Source organism: Arachis stenosperma, chromosome 3 (genome assembly GCF_014773155.1).
Source record: "Arachis stenosperma cultivar V10309 chromosome 3, arast.V10309.gnm1.PFL2, whole genome shotgun sequence".
NCBI classification, from domain to species: Eukaryota; Viridiplantae; Streptophyta; class Magnoliopsida; order Fabales; family Fabaceae; genus Arachis; species Arachis stenosperma.
In genome coordinates this window covers 23003641-23022953 of record NC_080379.1, presented here as the reverse complement: position 1 = coordinate 23022953, position 19313 = coordinate 23003641, and the positions used below count along the sequence as shown (strand labels likewise).

The window sequence follows — 19313 nt, the reverse complement described above, 5'->3', positions numbered from 1 at the left end:
TTTTTTTCAAGTTTTCAAATTTTTTCAAAATCAAATCTTTTTCAAACCATATCTTTTCAATCATATATTTTCAAAATCAATTTCTTTCCCTTTTCAAAAATACTTGCTATCAATTAATGATTTGATTCAACATTTCAAGTATGTTGCCTTTTCTGTTGAGAAAGGTTTAATGTCTGAATCATATCTTTCTTGTTAGGCAGGTCATTAATTTTTAAAATCAGATCTTTTTAAATTGTTTTTCAATCATATCTTTTTAAAACTATAACTTTTCAATCATATATTTTTCTCACATCTTTTTCAAAATAGTTTTCAATCATATCTTTTTGATTTCTAATTTCAAAATCTTTTTCAAAAATCACTTGATTTCTTTTCCACTCTTAGTTTTCGAAAATCAATTAGTGTTTTTCAAAATGTTTTTAAAATCTTTTACTTAATTTTCGAAAATTTCTTCCCCTTTTCTCACATCTTTCTATTTATGGACTAACACTCCTCCTTAATGCATAATTCGAATTCCATCTTTCTTGATAAGTTCGAATTCTTCTACCTCTTCCTTCTATTTTTCTTTTTCTCTGACACTTCAAGGAATCTCTATACTGTGACATAGAGGATTCCATATTTTCTTGTTCTCTTCTCTTTCATATGAGCAGGAGCAAAGACAAAAGCATTCTTGTTGAGGCTGACCCTGAACCTGAAAGGACCTTGAAGTGAAAGCTAAGAGAAGCTAAGGCACAACTCTCTGTAGAGGACCTAATAGAAATCTTCAAAAAAGAAGAACCCATGGCAGCCGAAAATAACAACAATGCCAACAATGCAAGGAAGGTGCTGGGTGACTTTACTGCACCTACTCCCGACTTCTATGGGAGAAGCATCTCTATCCCTGCCATTGGAGCAAACAATTTTGAGCTTAAGCCTCAATTAGTTTCTCTAATGCAACAGAATTGCAAGTTCCATGGACTCCCATTGGAAGATCCTCATTAGTTTTTAGCTGAATTCTTGCGAATCTGTGACACTGTCAAGACCAATGGGGTTGACCCTGAGGTCTATAGACTTATGCTATTCCCTTTTGCTGTAAGAGATAGAGCTAGGATATGGTTGGACTCACAACCTAAAGAAAGCCTGAACTCTTGGGAAAAGCTAGTCAATGCCTTCTTGGCAAAGTTCTTTCCACCTCAAAAATTGAGTAAGCTTAGAGTGGAAGTCCAAACCTTCAGACAGAAGGAAGGTGAATCCCTCTATGAAGCTTGGGAAAGATACAAACAATTGATCAGAAAGTGTCCCTCTGACATGCTTTCTGAATGGAGCATCATAGGTATCTTCTATGATGATCTGTCTGAACTGTCCAAGATGTCATTGGATAGCTCTGCTGGAGGATCTCTTCATCTGAAGAAGACGCCTGCAGAAGCTCAAGAACTAATTGAAATGGTTGCAAATAACCAATTCATGTACACTTCTGAAAGGAATCCTGTGAACAATGGGACGAATCAGAAGAAAGGAGTTCTTGAGATTGATACTCTGAATGCCATACTGGCTCAGAACAAAATATTGACTCAACAAGTCAATATGATTTCTCAAAGTCTGTCTGAAATGCAAGCTGCATCAAGCAGTACTAAGGACGCTTTATCTGAAGAAGAAGCTTATGATCTTGAGAACCCTTCAATGGAAGAGGTGAATTACATGGGAGAACCCTATGGAAACAGCTATAATTCTTCATGGAGAAATTATCCAAATCTCTCATGGAAGGATCAACAGAGACCTCAACAAGGTTTCAACAACAATAATGGTGGAAGAAACAAGTTTAGCAATGGCAAGCCTTTTCCATCATCTTCTCAGCAATAGACAGAGAATTCTAAGCAGAACCACTCTGACTTAGCAACCATGGTCTCTGATCTAATCAAAACCACTCAAAGTTTCATGACTGAAACAAGGTCCTCCATTAGAAACTTGGAGGCACAAGTAGGACAGCTGAGCAAGAAAATTACTGAACTCCCTCCTAGTACTCTTCCAAGCAATACAGAAGAGAATCCAAAAGGAAAATGCAAGGCCATTAACATGACCCACATGGCCGAACTTGGAGAGGAGGAAGAGGCAGTGATCGCCACTGAGAAAGACCTCAATGGACGTCTACTGGCCTCCAATGAGTTCCCTAATGAGGAACCATGGGAATTTGAGGCTCAGAATGAGACCATAGAGATTCCATTGGATTTACTTCTGCCATTCATGAGCTCTGATGAGTATTCTTCCTCTGAAGAGGATGAGTATGTCACTGAAGAGCAAGTTTCTAAATACCTTGGAGCAATCATGAAGCTAAATGACAAGTTATTTGGTAATGAGACTTGGGAGGATGAACCCCCTTTGCTCACCAAAGAACTAGATGACTTGACTAGGCAGAGATTACCTCAAAAGAGACAAGATCCTGGGAAGTTCTCAATACCTTGTGCCACAGGCACCATGACCTTCAAGAAGGTCTTGTGTGACCTAGGGTCAAGTGTAAACCTCATGCCTCTCTCTGTAATGGAGAATCTAGGGATCTTTGAGGTACAAGCTGCAAGAATCTCACTAGAGATGGCAGACAATTCAAGAAAACAAGCTTATGGACTTGTAGAGGATGTTCTGGTAAAGGTTGAAGACCATTACATCCCTACTGATTTTATAGTCCTAGAGACTAGGAAGTGCATGGATGAATCCATCATCCTTGGCAGACCTTTCCTAGCCACAGCAAAGGCTGTGATTGATGTGGACAGAGGAGAATTGATCATTCAAGTGAATGAAGAATCCTTTGTGTTTAAGGCTCAAGGACATCCCTCTGTAACCATGGAGAGGAAGCATGAAGAGCTTCTCTCAAAACAGAGTCAAACAGAGCCCCCACAGTCAAACTCTAAGTTTGGTGTTGGGAGGCCACAACCAACTTCTAAGTTTGGTGTTGAACCCCCACATTCAAACTCTAAGTTTGGTGTTGGGAGGTTCCAACATTGCTCTGAGCATCTGTGAGGCTCCATGAGAGCCCACTGTCAAGCTACTGACATTAAAGAAGCGCTTGTTGGGAGGCAACCCAATGTTATATTTAATCTATTTTCCTTTGTTATTTTATATTTTCTGTAGGTTGATGATCATGGAAAGTCACAAAATCAATTGAAAAAGCAAAAACAGAATGAAAAACAGAAAGAAAAATAGCACACCCTGGAGGAACACCTTGCTGGCGTTTAAACGCCAGTAAGGGCAGCAAATGGGCGTTTAACGCCCAGTCTGGCACCATTCTGGGCGTTTAATGCCAGAAAGGGGCACCAGACTGGCGTTAAACGCCAGGGAAGGGCAAGAAGCTGGCGTTAAATGCCAGAAATGGGCACCAGCCTGGCGTTTAACGCCAGAATTGGCATAAAGAGCATTTTTGCTCACCACTTGGTGCATGGATGAATTTTCCTTGACACCTCAGGATCTGTGGACCCCACAGGATCCCCACCTACCCCACCACCCTCTCTCTTCTTCTTCACCCATTCACCAATCACCTCAACCACTCTTCCCCAAAACCCCCTCACCTATCAAATCCCATCTTTCTCTTCACCACTCACATCCATCCTTCATAAAACCCCACCTACCTCACCATTCAAATTCAAACCACTTTCCCTCCCAAACCCACCCATTCATAACCGAACCCTACCCCTCTCTCCACCCCTATATAAACTCATCTTCACTCCTTCATTTTCACACAACCTAAACACTACTTCTCTCCCTTTGGCCGAACCACAAAACCATCTCCATCTCCTCTATTTCTTCTTCTTCTAATCTCTTCTTCCTTCTTTTGCTTGAGGACGAGCAAACCTTCTAAGTTTGGTGTGGTAAAAGCATTGCTTTTTATTTTTCCATAACCATTTATGGCATCCAAGGCCGGAGAAACCTCTAGAAAGAGGAAAGGGAAGGCAAAAGCTTCCACCTCTGAGTCATGGGAGATGGAGAGATTCATCTCAAGGGTGCATCAAGACCACTTCTATGAAGTTATGGCCATGAAGAAGGTGATCCCCGAGGTCCCTTTCAAACTCAAAAAGAGTGAATACCCGGAGATCCGACATGAGATTCCAAGAAGAGGTTAGGAAGTTCTTACCAACCCCATTCAACAAGTCGGAATCTTAATGGTTCAAGAGTTCTATGCCAATGCATGGATCACCAAGAGCCATGATCAAAGTGTGAACCCGAACCCAAAGAATTGGCTTACAATGGTTCGGGAAAAATGCTTAGATTTTAGTCCGGAAAATGTAAGGTTGGCATTCAACTTGCCCATGATGCAAGGAGATGAAAACCCTTACACTAGAAGGGTCAAATTTGATCAAAGGTTGGACCAAGTCCTCATAGACATTTGTGAAGAGGGCGCTCAATGGAAGAGAGATTCAAGAGGAAAGCCGGTTCAACTGAGAAGGCATGACCTCAAGTCCGTGGCTAGGGGATGGTTGGAGTTTATCCAACGCTCAATCATTCCCACTAGCAACCGGTCCGAAGTTACTATAGACCGGGCCATCATGATTCATAGCATCATGATTGGAGAGGAAGTAGAAGTTCATGAGGTTATAGCCCAAGAACTTTATAAGGTGGCGGACAAGTCCTCTACCTTGGCAAGGTTAGCCTTTCCTCATCTCATTTGTCACCTCTGTTATTCAGTTGGAATTGACATTGAGGGAGACACCCTCATTGATGAGGACAAGCCCATCACTAAGAAAAGGATGGAGCAAACAAGAGATCCCACTCATCATGAAATCCCTGAGATACCTCAAGGGATGCACTTTCCTCCACAAAACTATTAGGAGCAAATCAACACCTCCCTAGGAGAATTGAGTTTCAACATGGGACAACTAAGGGTGGAGCACCAAGAACATTCCATCCTCCTCTATGAAATTAGAGAAGATCAAAGAATCATGAGAGAGGAACAACAAAGGCAAGGAAGAGACATCGAGGAGCTCAAGCACTCCATAAGATCTTCAAGAGGAAGAACAAGCCGCCATCACTAAGGTGGACCCGTTCTTTAATTTTCTTGTTCTTTATTTTCATGTTTTTCGAATTTTAATGCTTATGTTTATCTATGTTTGTGTCTTATGATCATTAGTGTCTTAGTGTCTATGCCTTAAAGTTATGAATGTCCTATGAATCCATCACCTTTCTTGAATGAAAAATATTCTTAATTGAAAAAGAGAAGAATTGCATGAATTTTGAATTTTATAACAGATTAATTATTTTGATGTGGTGGCAATACTTTTGTTTTCTGAATGTATGCTTAAACAGTGGATATGTCTTTTGAATTTGTTGTTCATGAATGGTTGGCTCTTGAAAGAATGATGAAAAAGGAGACATGTTACTGAGGATCTGAAACATCATAAAAATGATTCTTGAAGCAAGAAAAAACAGTGAATACAAAAAAAAAAGAGAGAGAAAAACGAAAAAAAAACGAAAAAAAAGAAAAAGAAAAAAAATTAATAAAGTTGTGATCCAAGGCAAAAAGAGTGTGCTTAAGAACCCTGGACACCTCTAATTGGGGACTCTAGCAAAGCTGAGTCACAATCTGAAAAGGTTCACCCAATTATGTGTCTGTGGCATGTATGTATCCGGTGGTAATATTGGAAGACAGAGTGCTTTGGGCCACGGCCAAGACTCATAAAGTAGTTGTGTTCAAGAATCATCATACTTAACTAGGAGAATCAATAACACTATCTGGATTCTGAGTTCCTATAGAAGCCAATCATTCTGAATTTCAAAGGATAGAGTGAGATGCCAAAACTGTTTAGAGGCAAAAAGCTAAAAGCCCCGCTCATCTAATTAATACTGATCTTCATAGATGTTTTTGGAATTCATTGCATATTCTCTTCTTTTTATCTTATTTGATTTTCAGTTACTTGGGGACAAGCAACAATTTAAGTTTGGTGTTGTGATGAACGGATAATTTATACGCTTTTTGGCATTGTTTTTAGTATGTTTTTAGTATGTTTTAGTTAGTTTTTATTATATTTTTATTAGTTTTTAGTTAAAATTCACTTTTCTGGACTTTACTATGAGTTTGTGTATTTTTCTGTGATTTTAGGTATTTTCTGGCTGAAATTGAGGGACTTGAGCAAAAATCTGATTTAGAGGCTGAAAAGGACTGCAGATGCTGTTGGATTCTGATCTTCCTGCACTCGAAGTGGATTTTCTTGAGCTACAAAAGCCCAATTGGCGCGCTCTCAACTGCGTTAGAAAGTAGACATCCTGGGCTTTCCAGCAATATATAATAGTCCATACTTTTCCCGAGATTTGATGGCCCAAACCGGCGTTCCAAATCAGCTCAAAACTGCCCGGCGTTAAAACGCCAGAACTGGCACAAAAATGGGAGTTAAACGCCCAAACTGGCACAAAAGCTGGCGTTTAACTCCAAGAGAAGTCTCTACACATGAAAGCTTCAATGCTCAGCCCAAGCACACACCAAGTGGGCCCGGAAGTGGATTTTTATGTCATTTACTCATCTTTGTAAACCCTAAGCTACTAATTCTCTACAAATAGGACGTTTTGCTATTGTATTTTCATCTTTGGATCTTTGGATCTTTGATCATCTTTAGATCTTTAAATCTTTGGATCCTTGATCATCTTTAGATCTTTGAGTATTTTGATCACGTTTTGGGGGCTGGCCTCACGGCCATGCCTAGACCTTGTTCTTATGTATTTTCAACGGTGGAGTTTCTACACACCATAGATTAAGGTGTGGAGCTCTGCTGTACCTCGAGTATTAATGCAATTACTATTGTTCTTCTATTCAATTCAGCTTATTCTTGTTCTAAGATATTCATTCGCACCCAAGAACATGATGCATGTGATGATTATGTGACGCTCATCACCATTCTCACTTATGAACGCGTGCCTGACAACCATTCCCGTTCTACAAGCAAACAAGGCTTGAATGTTTATCTCTTGGATTTCTCAATCGGAATCTTCGTGGTATAAGCTAGAATTGATGGCGGCATTCAAGAGAATCCGGAAGGTCTAAACCTTGTCTGTGGTATTCTGAGTAGGATTCAAGGATTGAATGACTGTGACGAGCTTCAAACTCCTAAAGGCTGGGCGTTAGTGACAGACGCAAAAGAATCACTGGATTCTATTCCAACCTGATTGAGAACCGACAGATGATTAGCCGTGCCGTGACAGGGTGCATTGAACATTTTCACTGAGAGGACGGGACTGTAGCCACTGACAACAGTGATGCCCAACATACAGCTTGCCATGGAAAGGAGTAAGAAGGATTGGAAGAAGACAGTAGAAAAGCAGAGAGACGGAAGGGACAAAGCATCTCCATTCGCTTATCTGAAATTCTCACCAATGAATTACATAAGTATCTCTATCTTTATTTTATGCTTTATTCATAAATCATCCATAACCATTTGAATCTGCCTGATTGAGATTTACAAGATGACCATAGCTTGCTTCATACCAACAATCTCCGTGGGATCGACCCTTACTCGCGTAAGGTTTATTACTTGGACGACCCAGTGCACTTGCTGGTTAGTTGTGCGAAGTTGTGATAAAAAGTTGAGATTGCAATTGAGCGTACCATGTTGATGGCGCCATTGATGATCACAATTTCTGCACCAAAGGCAAACAATCATCATTTAAAAATATTCTAAAAGTAATAAAATACACCCAAATGAATGCACAAGATACACCCAATGGAATGCACAAAATACACCGAACTTGATAAATAAAATACACGCAAATGGATAATTAAAATACACCCAAATGGATAAACAAAATACACCCAAATGTAGAAACAAAATACACCCAAGCATGTTACTTACTTTTTGGATTTTTGGGCCGGTTGTTTTCTTGTTGAATCCTCTGAGTCTTCTTCAGTCTCAGACTCAGAGGTAGAATGGTCACTTTCAGTTTTTTTCAGTCTCAGATGATGATATTGAACTTGCCTTTCTTTTTTTTTGTTTTTTTTTGCTTTCTTCTTTTTTTTTTCTTTTTTCTTTATTTCTTTCATTTTTCCTTTGCTTCACCCATCTTTACAAACCCCTGAAACATTAGAAATTGTAGTTAGCAGCATTCAGGTAAATAAAATACACCCAAGATATTTTGTTCATTTACCATATGGTTCTCCATTTCTCTCCTTATTTTTTCGACCAACTGTTCCTTAGTCCAGTTGGCAATCCAGGGTTCTGGAGGTCTTTCTTCCCTCTTCTTGTCTTTATTTTTTGAAAGATGAAAGTAAATTATCATCAGGGCAAAGAGGCAGCCATCAATTGCCTTTTTCTTTTTCACCTTGTAATCTGTTATGCCCTTGACGATAAAATTCAAAATATGTCCTCCCCAGTTCCACTCTGTTATTGTGTCCATCTTGAAAATTGGGGCCAGGTGCACAGGTGAGATTTTGTTTATTGTCGTTGGTAACAGGAACGCCATCTGTATATAGAGGATGAAAATCCTCTTGAACATGAGGCGCCCCGATTCATTATCAACAGCAATAGCCATCATCTCTTCTGTCAGATTTTTGAGCGTCTTACCCTAAAATCTTCTAAAAATTTGTTTGTCATCTTCAGAAAGATCTTTATAATTGACTTTCTGAGGAAATAGATCTCCTACAAAAAGGAAAACAACATAGTATGAAAATCAGTTCAAATACACCCAAGCATCAATTGAAATACAACTGAATATGGCTCATATACACCTATAATTTTTAGCGAGTTACCTGACGCGTTGATGCCAAGCGCAGCCCCTATTGTTTTTGGTCTTATTTTAAATGAACCGTAGCCGGTTTTCAGTTTGTTTTCCCCTAATTTGAAACAGTTAGCCAACTCCCTTAATATTTGGTGATGCACCCTCAGCGGCGGGATGTGCATCAGGCTGCCAAATCCCAAATCCCTAACTATTATTTTCTTCTCCTCACCCATGTTTCTGAATTTCTCACTTAACAAATGTGTTGCACACTTAAGGTAATTGGTTTGCTGTAAACAAAGCAAAGCAAAATTATAGTCTATTATATTTCTATTATATAAAACTGATTTCGCCTAAGACATATATTTGTTCCTACATTTTTTCCAGTTTGGTTTCTGCCTGTCATTGTTTCTGAAATGAAAAATATACCTATATATATCAGTAAGATACACCCATAGATATGAGTCAGATACACCATAGATATCAGTCAGATATTACTCAAACATGCATTAATATACAAGGTCAAGCAATATAGACCCATGGACAAGCAAATATTAGAACAGTGGCAAGTGATCACTATATTACAGTATATCATTTCAGAAATATACACCGAACAAAATACTCCATATACACCCACCAAATCAAGCAATATACTTCCAAAAATCAATTACCAGAAGAACTAGAACAACAAGAACAGTAACACCTAGAACCAAGAATAACACTAAAACCTAGAACAACTAAGAAGAACAGTATAATCTAGAACCAAAAATAACACTAAAACCTAGAACAAGTAGAACATTAAAAACTGTAAAATCTAGAAGAATGCAGAAGAACAGTAAAACCTAGTTCTTCGTTTTCGAAATCTGGAAAATATAGAATATGAGTAAAATAGTAACATAACGTACCTTGAGTATTATAACTTTGTTTTTTCTGGAGATTCTTGATCGAGAGTTCTATGTTGTGTTGATGGAGAGTTCGAATCTTCGCGACGATTGCTATCTCTGCTGTTTGCAATGTTGCTCGAAAATGGAACGGTTGTGTTTTCTTCGAATGGCTTGGAGAAGTGGAAGAGTGCGCCATTAAGGAGCGATTTTCGCAAAGCGCGAGTGTGTGAGTGGAACGTGTGAATGTTACGCTCCATTCAAAGAAATTGAGTGCACGGGTGCAAGGAGTGTGGGCTGGGAGCTTGTATGACTTGTAGGGCTTTTTTGCTTGTATGTGTAGCAGACCCGCATGATTATCTCATCTTTTTCTGTTTTATTTATGGTGCATCAACTTCACGCTCCCCATCTTTCAATTTTTAAAAGTGGACACAATTATTATATTTATTATCATCATAGAACTTTTCTTGAACACGTACTAATTTTTTATTTTTTAAATTTAAATCAATCCAATTGGATCATAATTTACACATGTCTTATCTCATTTACACGGTAAATGAAATACATGCAAAATTATCTCATTTACAATGTAAACGAAATAAAAAAATATTTATTTTGATAATTATTATTTTTATTTAATTTATAAAAATAAAAAATCCCCGTAGCAATTACCTCTTTTACAAGGGGCAAAAATAAAAGGGAGCATAAACAAAACGACGACGTAGGGTAAACATAATTGATGTTCCTTCGTTTTAACTGCTTTTATCAAAAACCTCGAGCTCCTAGGGTTTAAGCATCGAAATCAGAACGCAAATACAAACCGCACCAGGGACTATACTCTTCACTTTCAACGTTGAAGCCTTTCCCGCCCTTCGTTCTTCATTCCTCCATTCAATATAGTTTTGTTGCCTTCTAACCCAACAGTAGCACATAACTATCTCTGTTATGGATTCCCAACACAGCGCCGCCACCACCACGACCAACAACACCGATGGTGTTCCACTCGCCGATACAAACGGGTCGGGTCTCGATCCGAATTCCAATGGACCCATAAAGTCAAACTGTGAAAAGGTTGAGACTTTGGGGTGCGCCATTGAGGAAGGCGTAGAGAAAATCAGCTTATTGGGTGCCTCTGAAGCAGAAGTTAAAGCTGAAATTGAAGCCGAGAGCGAAAGTGAAGAGTCTGAGAGTTCCACGTCATCATCGTCGGAGTCTTCTTCTTCAAGTTCTGAGGAAAGCGGTAGCGGGGATAGTGACAGTGATGATGATGATGAGGAGGAGGAAGAGAATGGGGAAGATGCTAATGCTGACGTAGAAGTTGAAGAAGGTGAGATTGATGGTTCCGATGATGATGATGATGGAGAAAAGATGGTTAGTTGGAGCATGGAAGATGATGGTGGTGACGGTGATGATGATGAAGCTGATGTTGGAGGAGGAGAACCCATTAAATCAAAGAATGAACTTGAGGTATGACTGTTATTGATTATATTTGCTATTTAGATTTTGGATTTTATTTGTTTTAATGCTGCTTCATTGGAAAAAAAAATATAATCTTTTATTGCTGCTTTTAACAGAGAAGGTAAATTAAACTATTAGCTATTTAGTAACTAAAGATGTTTGTAAATGTGATGCTGGTCGCATATACACTGATGAGTTTAAATTTGCTGAGAAATTTTTTGTTATGTTCTTGTCATGTTTAATCAGTTTGATATTAGAACTGGTTACTCTTTCGACTTTGAGCTCTTCTGATATAGGCTCTGTAGCATGTATTATGTCTTTTCTTGTGTGGGATTTTCACATGGCATAAATGTTGTAGTGGGAACTGAGGATTGGATTGTTTTGATTTCAGTTCAAAGATCTTTGTTTTTTTTTTTTTTGGTTTGTTCAGGGGGAATACCGGAATATTTTGTTCCGGATATTGTTTTGAAAGTTTCTATTAAGTTGGAAGCAATGGAAATTAGAATGTAATACAAAAGAAAATTTGAAAATCCCTTGACAGTTGATGCAATGTTGAGTTAATGAGGAAGAATGCTTTTTATTGAGCATGATACATGCATCTAGTTTGAGTAACTTGGAGGTCTAGCTTTGTGCAATTCTGCAAGTTTGTTTTGCTTTAGGGATTAAATTTGATTGGTGTAAACTTTTGCAGGATCTCCCTCCAGTTCCCCCGATTAATGTGACCTTAGAACCAAGTCATCAGATGCGGCCAGTGGGAGTTGTTATGTCGGTAAGCTCACAGGAACCTTGGTACTACTAAAAGAAATGAAACGAGCAATCTATTACGCACTTTGTTGATTATGTTAATTTCTTTAGTTGCTCGGTGACCCTCTGTTTGAATTAGGTGTTTGTTTTAGCGTATGACCAGTGGAAATAGATTAGTAGGGTATAGTTTATTGTCGGAATAATCTCTCAAGTTTCTCATTTTACAGAAACTCGGTGCTAAGGTCATTGTGGAAGGAGTTGAGAAGCATGATCCTCTTAGCGAAGGTTCTATCCTCTGGATAACTGAAAGTAGAAAACCACTAGGATTAATTGATGAAATCTTTGGACCAGTCAAAAACCCATATTATGTTGTGAGGTACAATTCCGAAAATGAAGTACCAACTGAGGTCCAAGGGGGAACCTCAATCTCATTCGTCCCTGAGTTCGCCAATTATGTGCTTAATAACAAGGATCTTTACAAGAAAGGTTATGATGCATCTGGTGCAAACGACGAAGAGTTGTCCGATGAATTAGAGTTTTCAGATGATGAGAAGGAAGCGGAATACAGGAGAATGCAAAGAATGGCCAAGAGAGGTCCAAATGATCAAAATCCCAGTAAGAGTAAACATAATAAAAAGAAGGTTTCACCACAAAAGCATGCAGTAACTTCCATCCCCAAAGCTTCTGCTCCACCTGCCGCACCACCTCATGATCGCAGAAATTGTTTTCCTTTTCCAGGACAAGGACAAGGCCCTTTTGCCGGAACTTCTGCATTTCCACCATTTCCGATTCCAAACTCAAACGCAGGTCCTAACATCCCACCCAATGGAGTTTGGACAAATGGGGCAACACTTCCGCAGCAGCCATTGCCTACTGTTATTCCTAACGTATTTCCAACGAATGGCATGCCTTGGTGCCCGCAAAACACTCAATTTCCTCATCAGTTGCCAATGCCAATGCCCGGAGTTCCATTTCAACAGCAGTTACCTCAGGGAGCATTGTTGCCTGGGGTGGTCCAGCAAAATATACTTGCACAAGCCGCCATATATGCGCAGGGGCTTATGGCTCAAAACCAAATGGCATTTGGGTTGAACTCCCCACCCTTCCCGCAGATTCAGCAACCACCTATGGCGCAACAGGGTTTTCCAAACAATGAATTGTCGGCACAATCTAGTCCTAATCGAGGTGGACCTCCCCAATTTCATCCGGGTGCATCTGCTAGTAATAATGGAGGGAAAACATTTCATGGTGCTGGTAGGGGTGGTAGGAAAGGATGGAGACCAGCCAAGTGAAGGTTATTGTGTTGTGTGCTCGTAGCACATTCCAATAAGTTGGGGCAATTTTGAAGGATTGTGCTTCGCTTTCCTTGTAAATTTGATGAAAACCTATCCTTTTATTTTTTTTAAAAGAAAAGAATGAATTCAATGAGCTCTTGAAATAGAAGAGGTCTAAAACTTTAGTTATATGTATAATTAGTAGTTTTGGAAGTGTTTGCTTCGGAATGGATTTTTGTTTGCGAAACAGTTTTGTCAAACCTATCACTTTTGGGTTAATACTCAAAATTCATTTTTGTCATCATGTTAAATGGTATTTAATGTGACATGCTATCTAAATGATGAAATGACTAATTTAACTTATAGTTGTATCTTTCATGAATTACTTTGATTGATCAAATCTTTTAGAGATTAATTTAGAAATTAGGTAATTTTTGACAAATTTAAATATTAATTCTGTCAATTTTTGTTTTTATTACCAGTACGAAATTTTGGTTATTATAACTACTTTGAAAGATGTAAATAGATTTAATAGACAATAGTATCCAAACTTCTAATTTTTTGTCCTTGTAAATAATTTAATCTTATTTTATAAATATAATTACTCACGATCAGTTTACAGACAATAAGGATTAAAAAAAAAACTAATAAAAAGATGAGGAACTAAAACACAAAACCAAGACGACAATTTTAGACATATCAACATTGAAGTGACTTGTATTTTTAGATATAAAAAATGTTTACACTGTTACACACTTACTTACACTTCATTTGATATTAGTAAGGTAAAGAAAGGAGAAAGTGAGTCCTCTCTGAGCATCTAAAGGTGGTGCCTATATAAGCATGTGGTGAAGCGCTCCCCTTAACAATGACTTGGTTATGGTAACTCCTCCACTCCACTCCACTCCACTCATTGTTATTGTCTATGGTAACTGGTCCAATCATTAATACACACACAACAACTTGGGCATTATTGGGGTACAAAATCTTCACACTACTACCCAATAATTCCCAAAACAACGAAGCTGGTCGCACTATGTCACCATCACTTGTATATCACAATTAACACCACTACTTTCTTGATCTGCTGATTTTTTCTATTGATAAATATGGAGGTCTAGAACAAATTTATTCACTACTAAGAATCAATGTATGACTATATTAGGTAAAACATTATGAGAGAGAACAGAATCAGAATCACTAACATTGTAATTTTATGAACCAGTCAATGAGAACAATGATTGATGAACTCAGACTGGAAGTTGAGTCCAATTAGAAAATTAAAAATATTGATATAGGCATAAACAAGCCTATATGAAGAAGATGGATGAATATCAAACTTTGACATTGCTTGTGAAGTCAGTACAAGTCTGGCAGCTGCAATCTGAAAAGCGGCAAATGCTGCAGCCGAAACAGACACAGGAGGTGCAACCTTTGCATGTCGGAGAGCGAGTGCATCCCCTGTATACTCTGCGGCTCCCTCGTTCTTCTTCATCATCACATGTAATTCTGAAAGAAGCTACTATTAATCAATTCTCCATCAAGTATAAATATATAACAGCACCATTAGTGTAGGGACTAGTGTAGTAAGGAATGTGCCCAAAAAACTTGAATCTTTTGATAAGGACACTAAATTAGAACTTTAAGATATTCCATATAACTTAACAGCCAAACACAGTGTGAAAACATGCCAGTACTTGTAATTTTCATTGGTACTGAACTACTGATACTGTTTTCTATATCTTAATACCATAGAAAAGATTCTCTTATTTTCAGATTTTAAATCAATCATTTATATATGCAATGCAATGTACACTTAATTGGAAAATCCCCATCAGTTTGATCTTTGTTTTCATTAGAAGATGTTAGTAAATGTTCTTCAGAATAATTTCATAAATGCATGATAGCATCTCCCAGACACAGTAAATGATGTTAATGGCTATCACTAATAGCTGTTAAGTACTAGCATACATAGAGATCAATAAAATATTACTACATACTATGTCAAATTTTCACTATAATGAGATCAAATAATGGACTTAACACTTATTTATTATATTTTGCATTACTTAAAGTAACGTTACACCATATACATAATATATATTCTGACACTATACAAAATGTCCATATCAATGTAAATTAGTTACTCAGAAAACAGTATTGTGATTTGACTACTAGTATTTAAAAAAGTATCTGCATCAAATCCAATATGAAGGAACAGTATGTTATTAGTGTATAACCCTTGGATAATTAGAAAGGATTAATTTGTTCATATTCAGATAAGTTCAAAAACATGAACTTATATTTTCTTCTATACTAAGCTGATTTATTTTATTATTATATGACTTTAATCAACTAAATCTTAATTCATGAAAAGAAGATTGAGGGTGAAAAAACCATTTCTCTATTTGCACGAAAATGTTTCTTATTAGTTAAAGGAAATTGATCAGATTCACTCTCAAGTCAACTAACCATGATTAAAACAAAAAACAAATATAAAGAGGTCAAAGCTAATGGATACACCAATAAATTTGGACTAACACCCCCATCCAATGATGAATTTATCATGTATAAAATGGAAGACACAATTAGGCTTAAACAAAATAAAAACAAGGACATTAATTACTTACTCTAATTACTAAATATATATCAACACTAAATCAACACAAGCTATGTACATACATTTATTATTGATATCAGCAATAAAAGCATGCACTATTGAAATGCAAGAGAAAGATAAGAAACAAGACATGCATACTTGTCATATTGGAGATCAGAACATTTCCAATTAGCATCTGCCAAAGCATCATGGTGAACTCGGCATTCCTCTTTACTCCTCAGACGGAACCTGCGCTCTTTGTTGCACACTGTGCACCTAACAAACTCATCACGGTGTGACCTTCCACTTTGGGATTTAAGAGCAGCAGCTTTTGAAACTTGGTTGTAGTATTTGAGTAGCACTGTTTTGAACAATGGAACCTTCTCACCCTTCACTATTACCCATATGTTGTTCTTCCACTTTCGAGCTGTTTCTCTTCCAGAGTGTTTCTCAAATGCAGAAGGACTCAACTTGTCTAACATCAACAAAAAAACACAGTTAAAATGATGAAATGTGCTATTTGTATTCATTCTAACTTCATGTACTGAGACTATACAAAAGGGACATGAAGGAAAACACTGTTATAAAGAAAATTTTCTAATTCAATATTTCATGGCTTTCAAGATCAATCATGATCACATGTAAAATCTCTACTAAAATTCAATTATCAAGTCACTATTTCATGTATTAGGTTGAAGCTATATGATACCATCGTGCATTGTCGGCAACAAGAGAGGTACTATTCAATTCCTTCTGTACCGGAGCACATAGTCAATCATGTTCTAACTACACAGTGAATGAAATTAGATTGTACATAGTAGCATATCATACATTCCAAACCAAGAACTACATTGTATATATTAGCAGCTAAAAGCTTACACTATTCTACTCTGCCAAACACACTTAAATTAATGACCTTGGAGTAACAAAGATCACACCTCAAACTACCGTCTTGGTTATGCTTCTATATTATTATGCTATGTTATTAAATATGTACAAACCTTAGTTAGAAATAACCTATCTTCAAACGTGTTAATGAAGAATTTTCCACATTTCTCATTCCACTAGCTCAATACAATATAATAGGTTATATCAAAACCCAAACAAGTTTCACTGGGACAATTCAACATACACTTTAAGTGTGTATATAAAAAAAGACTAACCCTCACACAACACACATGCACATTCATAAACATAACAAATATTTAGAGAGAGAGATAGAACCTTCTTGGCAACCAGGGGTGCATTCACAAGTGATTTCAAGGTAGCCATTAACGAAAACCCTAAGCCTTCCAACAGCATCACCATACCTGTGGCTAGTACAACCGCACGTGATTTCAACATAGTCACCAACTCGCTTCACGCCACTCACCTCACTCAGCTCATCCTCACCGAAGATTGCTGCCACTACCCCACTCTCTCCATTCGCCATTATTATTATTATCTCCCCCAAAAGACTCTGTTTTTCGTCACAAACAGATGTGGGTCGATCGGAAAAAAAACAATCGAACGATATGATGGGGTTTTCGATATAGAAAGTTAAATGAAAAAACAAATGTGGCGTGTGCGAAAGAAAAGGGATATATATATAACGGGCTTTTAAGATACCCAAAGAGAGAGAGAGAGAGAGAGAGAGAGAGAGAGGGCCAAACACCACGTTGTTCCGAGAGAGATCTGGCCGAGAAAACGTTGAATATATAGTTTTGAGAGAGAGAGAGAGAGGTTAGTTGGCGAATGGTGATGGGGTGTTTTGATTTTTGAATGAATATAGTGTGAGCTGGATGGCGTATAGTGAACCAAAAAATGTTAGTTTGCGTTTGTGAATTGTGATGTGTGATGTGTCCTTCCTTGTTTTGTTTGTGAAAAACAGTGGCTTTATGATGCTACTTGCATCATATGACATTGAGAGAGAGAGAGAGAGAGAGAGAGAGAGATGAAGACCATATTTTTTTAAATTTGAACGGTACGTATTTTTTTAGATAATTGGAGAGATGCGCATAGTGCATTATAGTGTATGAGGTTTTCGGAGGAGTGGGGGATTCTAGTTTCTAGCCTTTTAGGCTTCTTCTATCTTGATATTATTACTCATGATCTTGTGCATTAAAGAAATGGTAATAATGAATTGAATGTGGTTTTCATAAGGTGGACTATTTTGAAAAAGAAAAAGGAGGTGGGGTTATGGTTTTTAGAATGAGAGTGTGATTCTGTTCTCATCTGCATAACCTGCAATTCGGTTCATCAACTATCTGCTTTCTGGCCTAAATTAATGTTAGAACTCATGCTCATATTAAAACTTCAACCTTATTATTATTTGGAAATAGAATTTATTATTTTCACTTTTCATGCCCGTTATCATGATATATAAAGTGATGACTTATATATTCCAAACACTGTAAGCATATAAACTGGTAAATAAGAAAAATGAATAGCAATTATGATTGTTCCCTTTTGTTTTGTTTTGAGTACTTACTGTTACTATGCCTATATATTGATCCAAGCAAAACCACTGGGGTGATTGTGATATATGTATGACATAATTATATATTTAGGTTGAAAATCCTAACAAGGTCAAGAGGAAATAATTGATGAATCCCATTTCTACCCCCATTTTTATAAATTTATTAGGTAAGAATCAAACCAACTTTTTAACAACATAAAAAAAATACTAATAGTATATATATAACTAATTTTACATAAAATGTATAGTTTCTCACATTAAATTTTTTTATTGTTCTCTTAAAATTTCATTAATATAATTTGATATAATCAGTACATGTCAGTTACACGAACAGTCTAAAAAGATCTATGAGGTACGTACAATTTTTTGAAAAAGTTTAAATTCACTAAAATATTTATTGATTTGGGTGTCGGAGTGTCTTTTACATGTCCTCGCCTAACCGTTCTGTCTATCACCGACGTGTGTCACGTACCAGCTGAAAAGCTTGGCGACTTTCACTTGGAGATGACTTATACCTCAGAACATCCAAGCAAGAACATAATTCAATAAATTTTAAGTATTATATTTAGTATAAATTTTGATAAATGTTAATATATTTAGAACATATTATTTCATAACAAAAATATGCAAGGGTCTAAAATAAACCTCATGATTAATTTATTATACATGGGATGACTTTGGAATAACTTGTCGAATTAAAAAGTTGATGTAGACTGTCTAGCACGAGAAATTGACAATATAATTTATTTCTCCTTTTTCTAAACCCCCTTTCTAATTTTTTCTCTTGTTAAAATTAAATGTCACAACATACAATCTTCATTATTATATTATATATGATTTATTTTTATCTTTTTTCCTTTTGTTAAAATAAAAATTTGAATAACTCATTAAAAAATCTTAAATTAAGCGTTAAAATTTTTAAATTATCCTTACTACTTGAATTATTTTTCTACTCTTTTGTTTGTCTTTACCCTTTCAGTTAATTAATCTATGTGTTCATAAAAAGAGCAAATTGTTTATAATTCTATATATATATAAAGACACACAAAAAACGGGCTGTATATATAATAGTTAAATAAATATAATGTAATACAGATAAATATAACACAATTAAATGATATTTCAATTTTAATCACGAACTTATTTTTCTTAAAATTGGATTTTGAGTTTAGAATTTTTTTTACAAAAAATTAAGAAACTTAAAATATTTAGTTTTCTGATACAACATTTTTTTGTAATAG

At 36.7% G+C, this 19313-nt stretch overlaps 2 protein-coding genes across 2 annotated transcripts; one reads left to right on the top strand and one right to left on the bottom strand.

Annotated features, from left to right (window-relative positions):
* Window positions 1–10276: 10276 nt before the first annotated feature.
* LOC130966703 (H/ACA ribonucleoprotein complex non-core subunit NAF1) lies at window positions 10277–13336 on the top strand. The gene is made up of 3 exons (XM_057891520.1): window positions 10277–11006; window positions 11689–11766; window positions 11969–13336. Exons 1-3 carry the CDS (start codon window positions 10485–10487, stop codon window positions 13031–13033), a joined length of 1665 nt encoding a protein of 554 aa, XP_057747503.1. The 5' UTR covers window positions 10277–10484; the 3' UTR covers window positions 13034–13336.
* A 395-nt stretch (window positions 13337–13731) lies between these two features.
* LOC130969633 (protein ULTRAPETALA 1-like) lies at window positions 13732–17364 on the bottom strand. Its single transcript, XM_057895459.1, has 3 exons — window positions 16839–17364; window positions 15774–16089; window positions 13732–14524 (listed from the first exon to the last, which is right to left on the bottom strand). The coding sequence occupies exons 1-3, from the start codon at window positions 17044–17046 to the stop codon at window positions 14350–14352; spliced, it is 699 nt and encodes a 232-aa protein (XP_057751442.1). The 5' UTR covers window positions 17047–17364; the 3' UTR covers window positions 13732–14349.
* Between the last annotated feature and the right edge of the window lie 1949 nt (window positions 17365–19313).

Bases quoted from the DNA above. Each gene is read 5' to 3' on its own strand.
- LOC130966703 (XM_057891520.1), top strand. From the start codon at position 10,485: ATGGATTCCCAACACAGCGCCGCCACCACCACGACCAACAACACCGAT. The intron at 11,007-11,688 runs GTATGACTGTTA...AAACTTTTGCAG, and splicing joins AATCAAAGAATGAACTTGAG to GATCTCCCTCCAGTTCCCCC. The intron at 11,767-11,968 runs GTAAGCTCACAG...CTCATTTTACAG, and splicing joins CAGTGGGAGTTGTTATGTCG to AAACTCGGTGCTAAGGTCAT.
- LOC130969633 (XM_057895459.1), bottom strand. From the start codon at position 17,046: ATGGCGAATGGAGAGAGTGGGGTAGTGGCAGCAATCTTCGGTGAGGAT. The intron at 16,090-16,838 runs GTTCTATCTCTC...TGTTGATGTTAG, and splicing joins CACCCCTGGTTGCCAAGAAG to ACAAGTTGAGTCCTTCTGCA. The intron at 14,525-15,773 runs GTATGCATGTCT...AGCTTCTTTCAG, and splicing joins TCTGATCTCCAATATGACAA to AATTACATGTGATGATGAAG.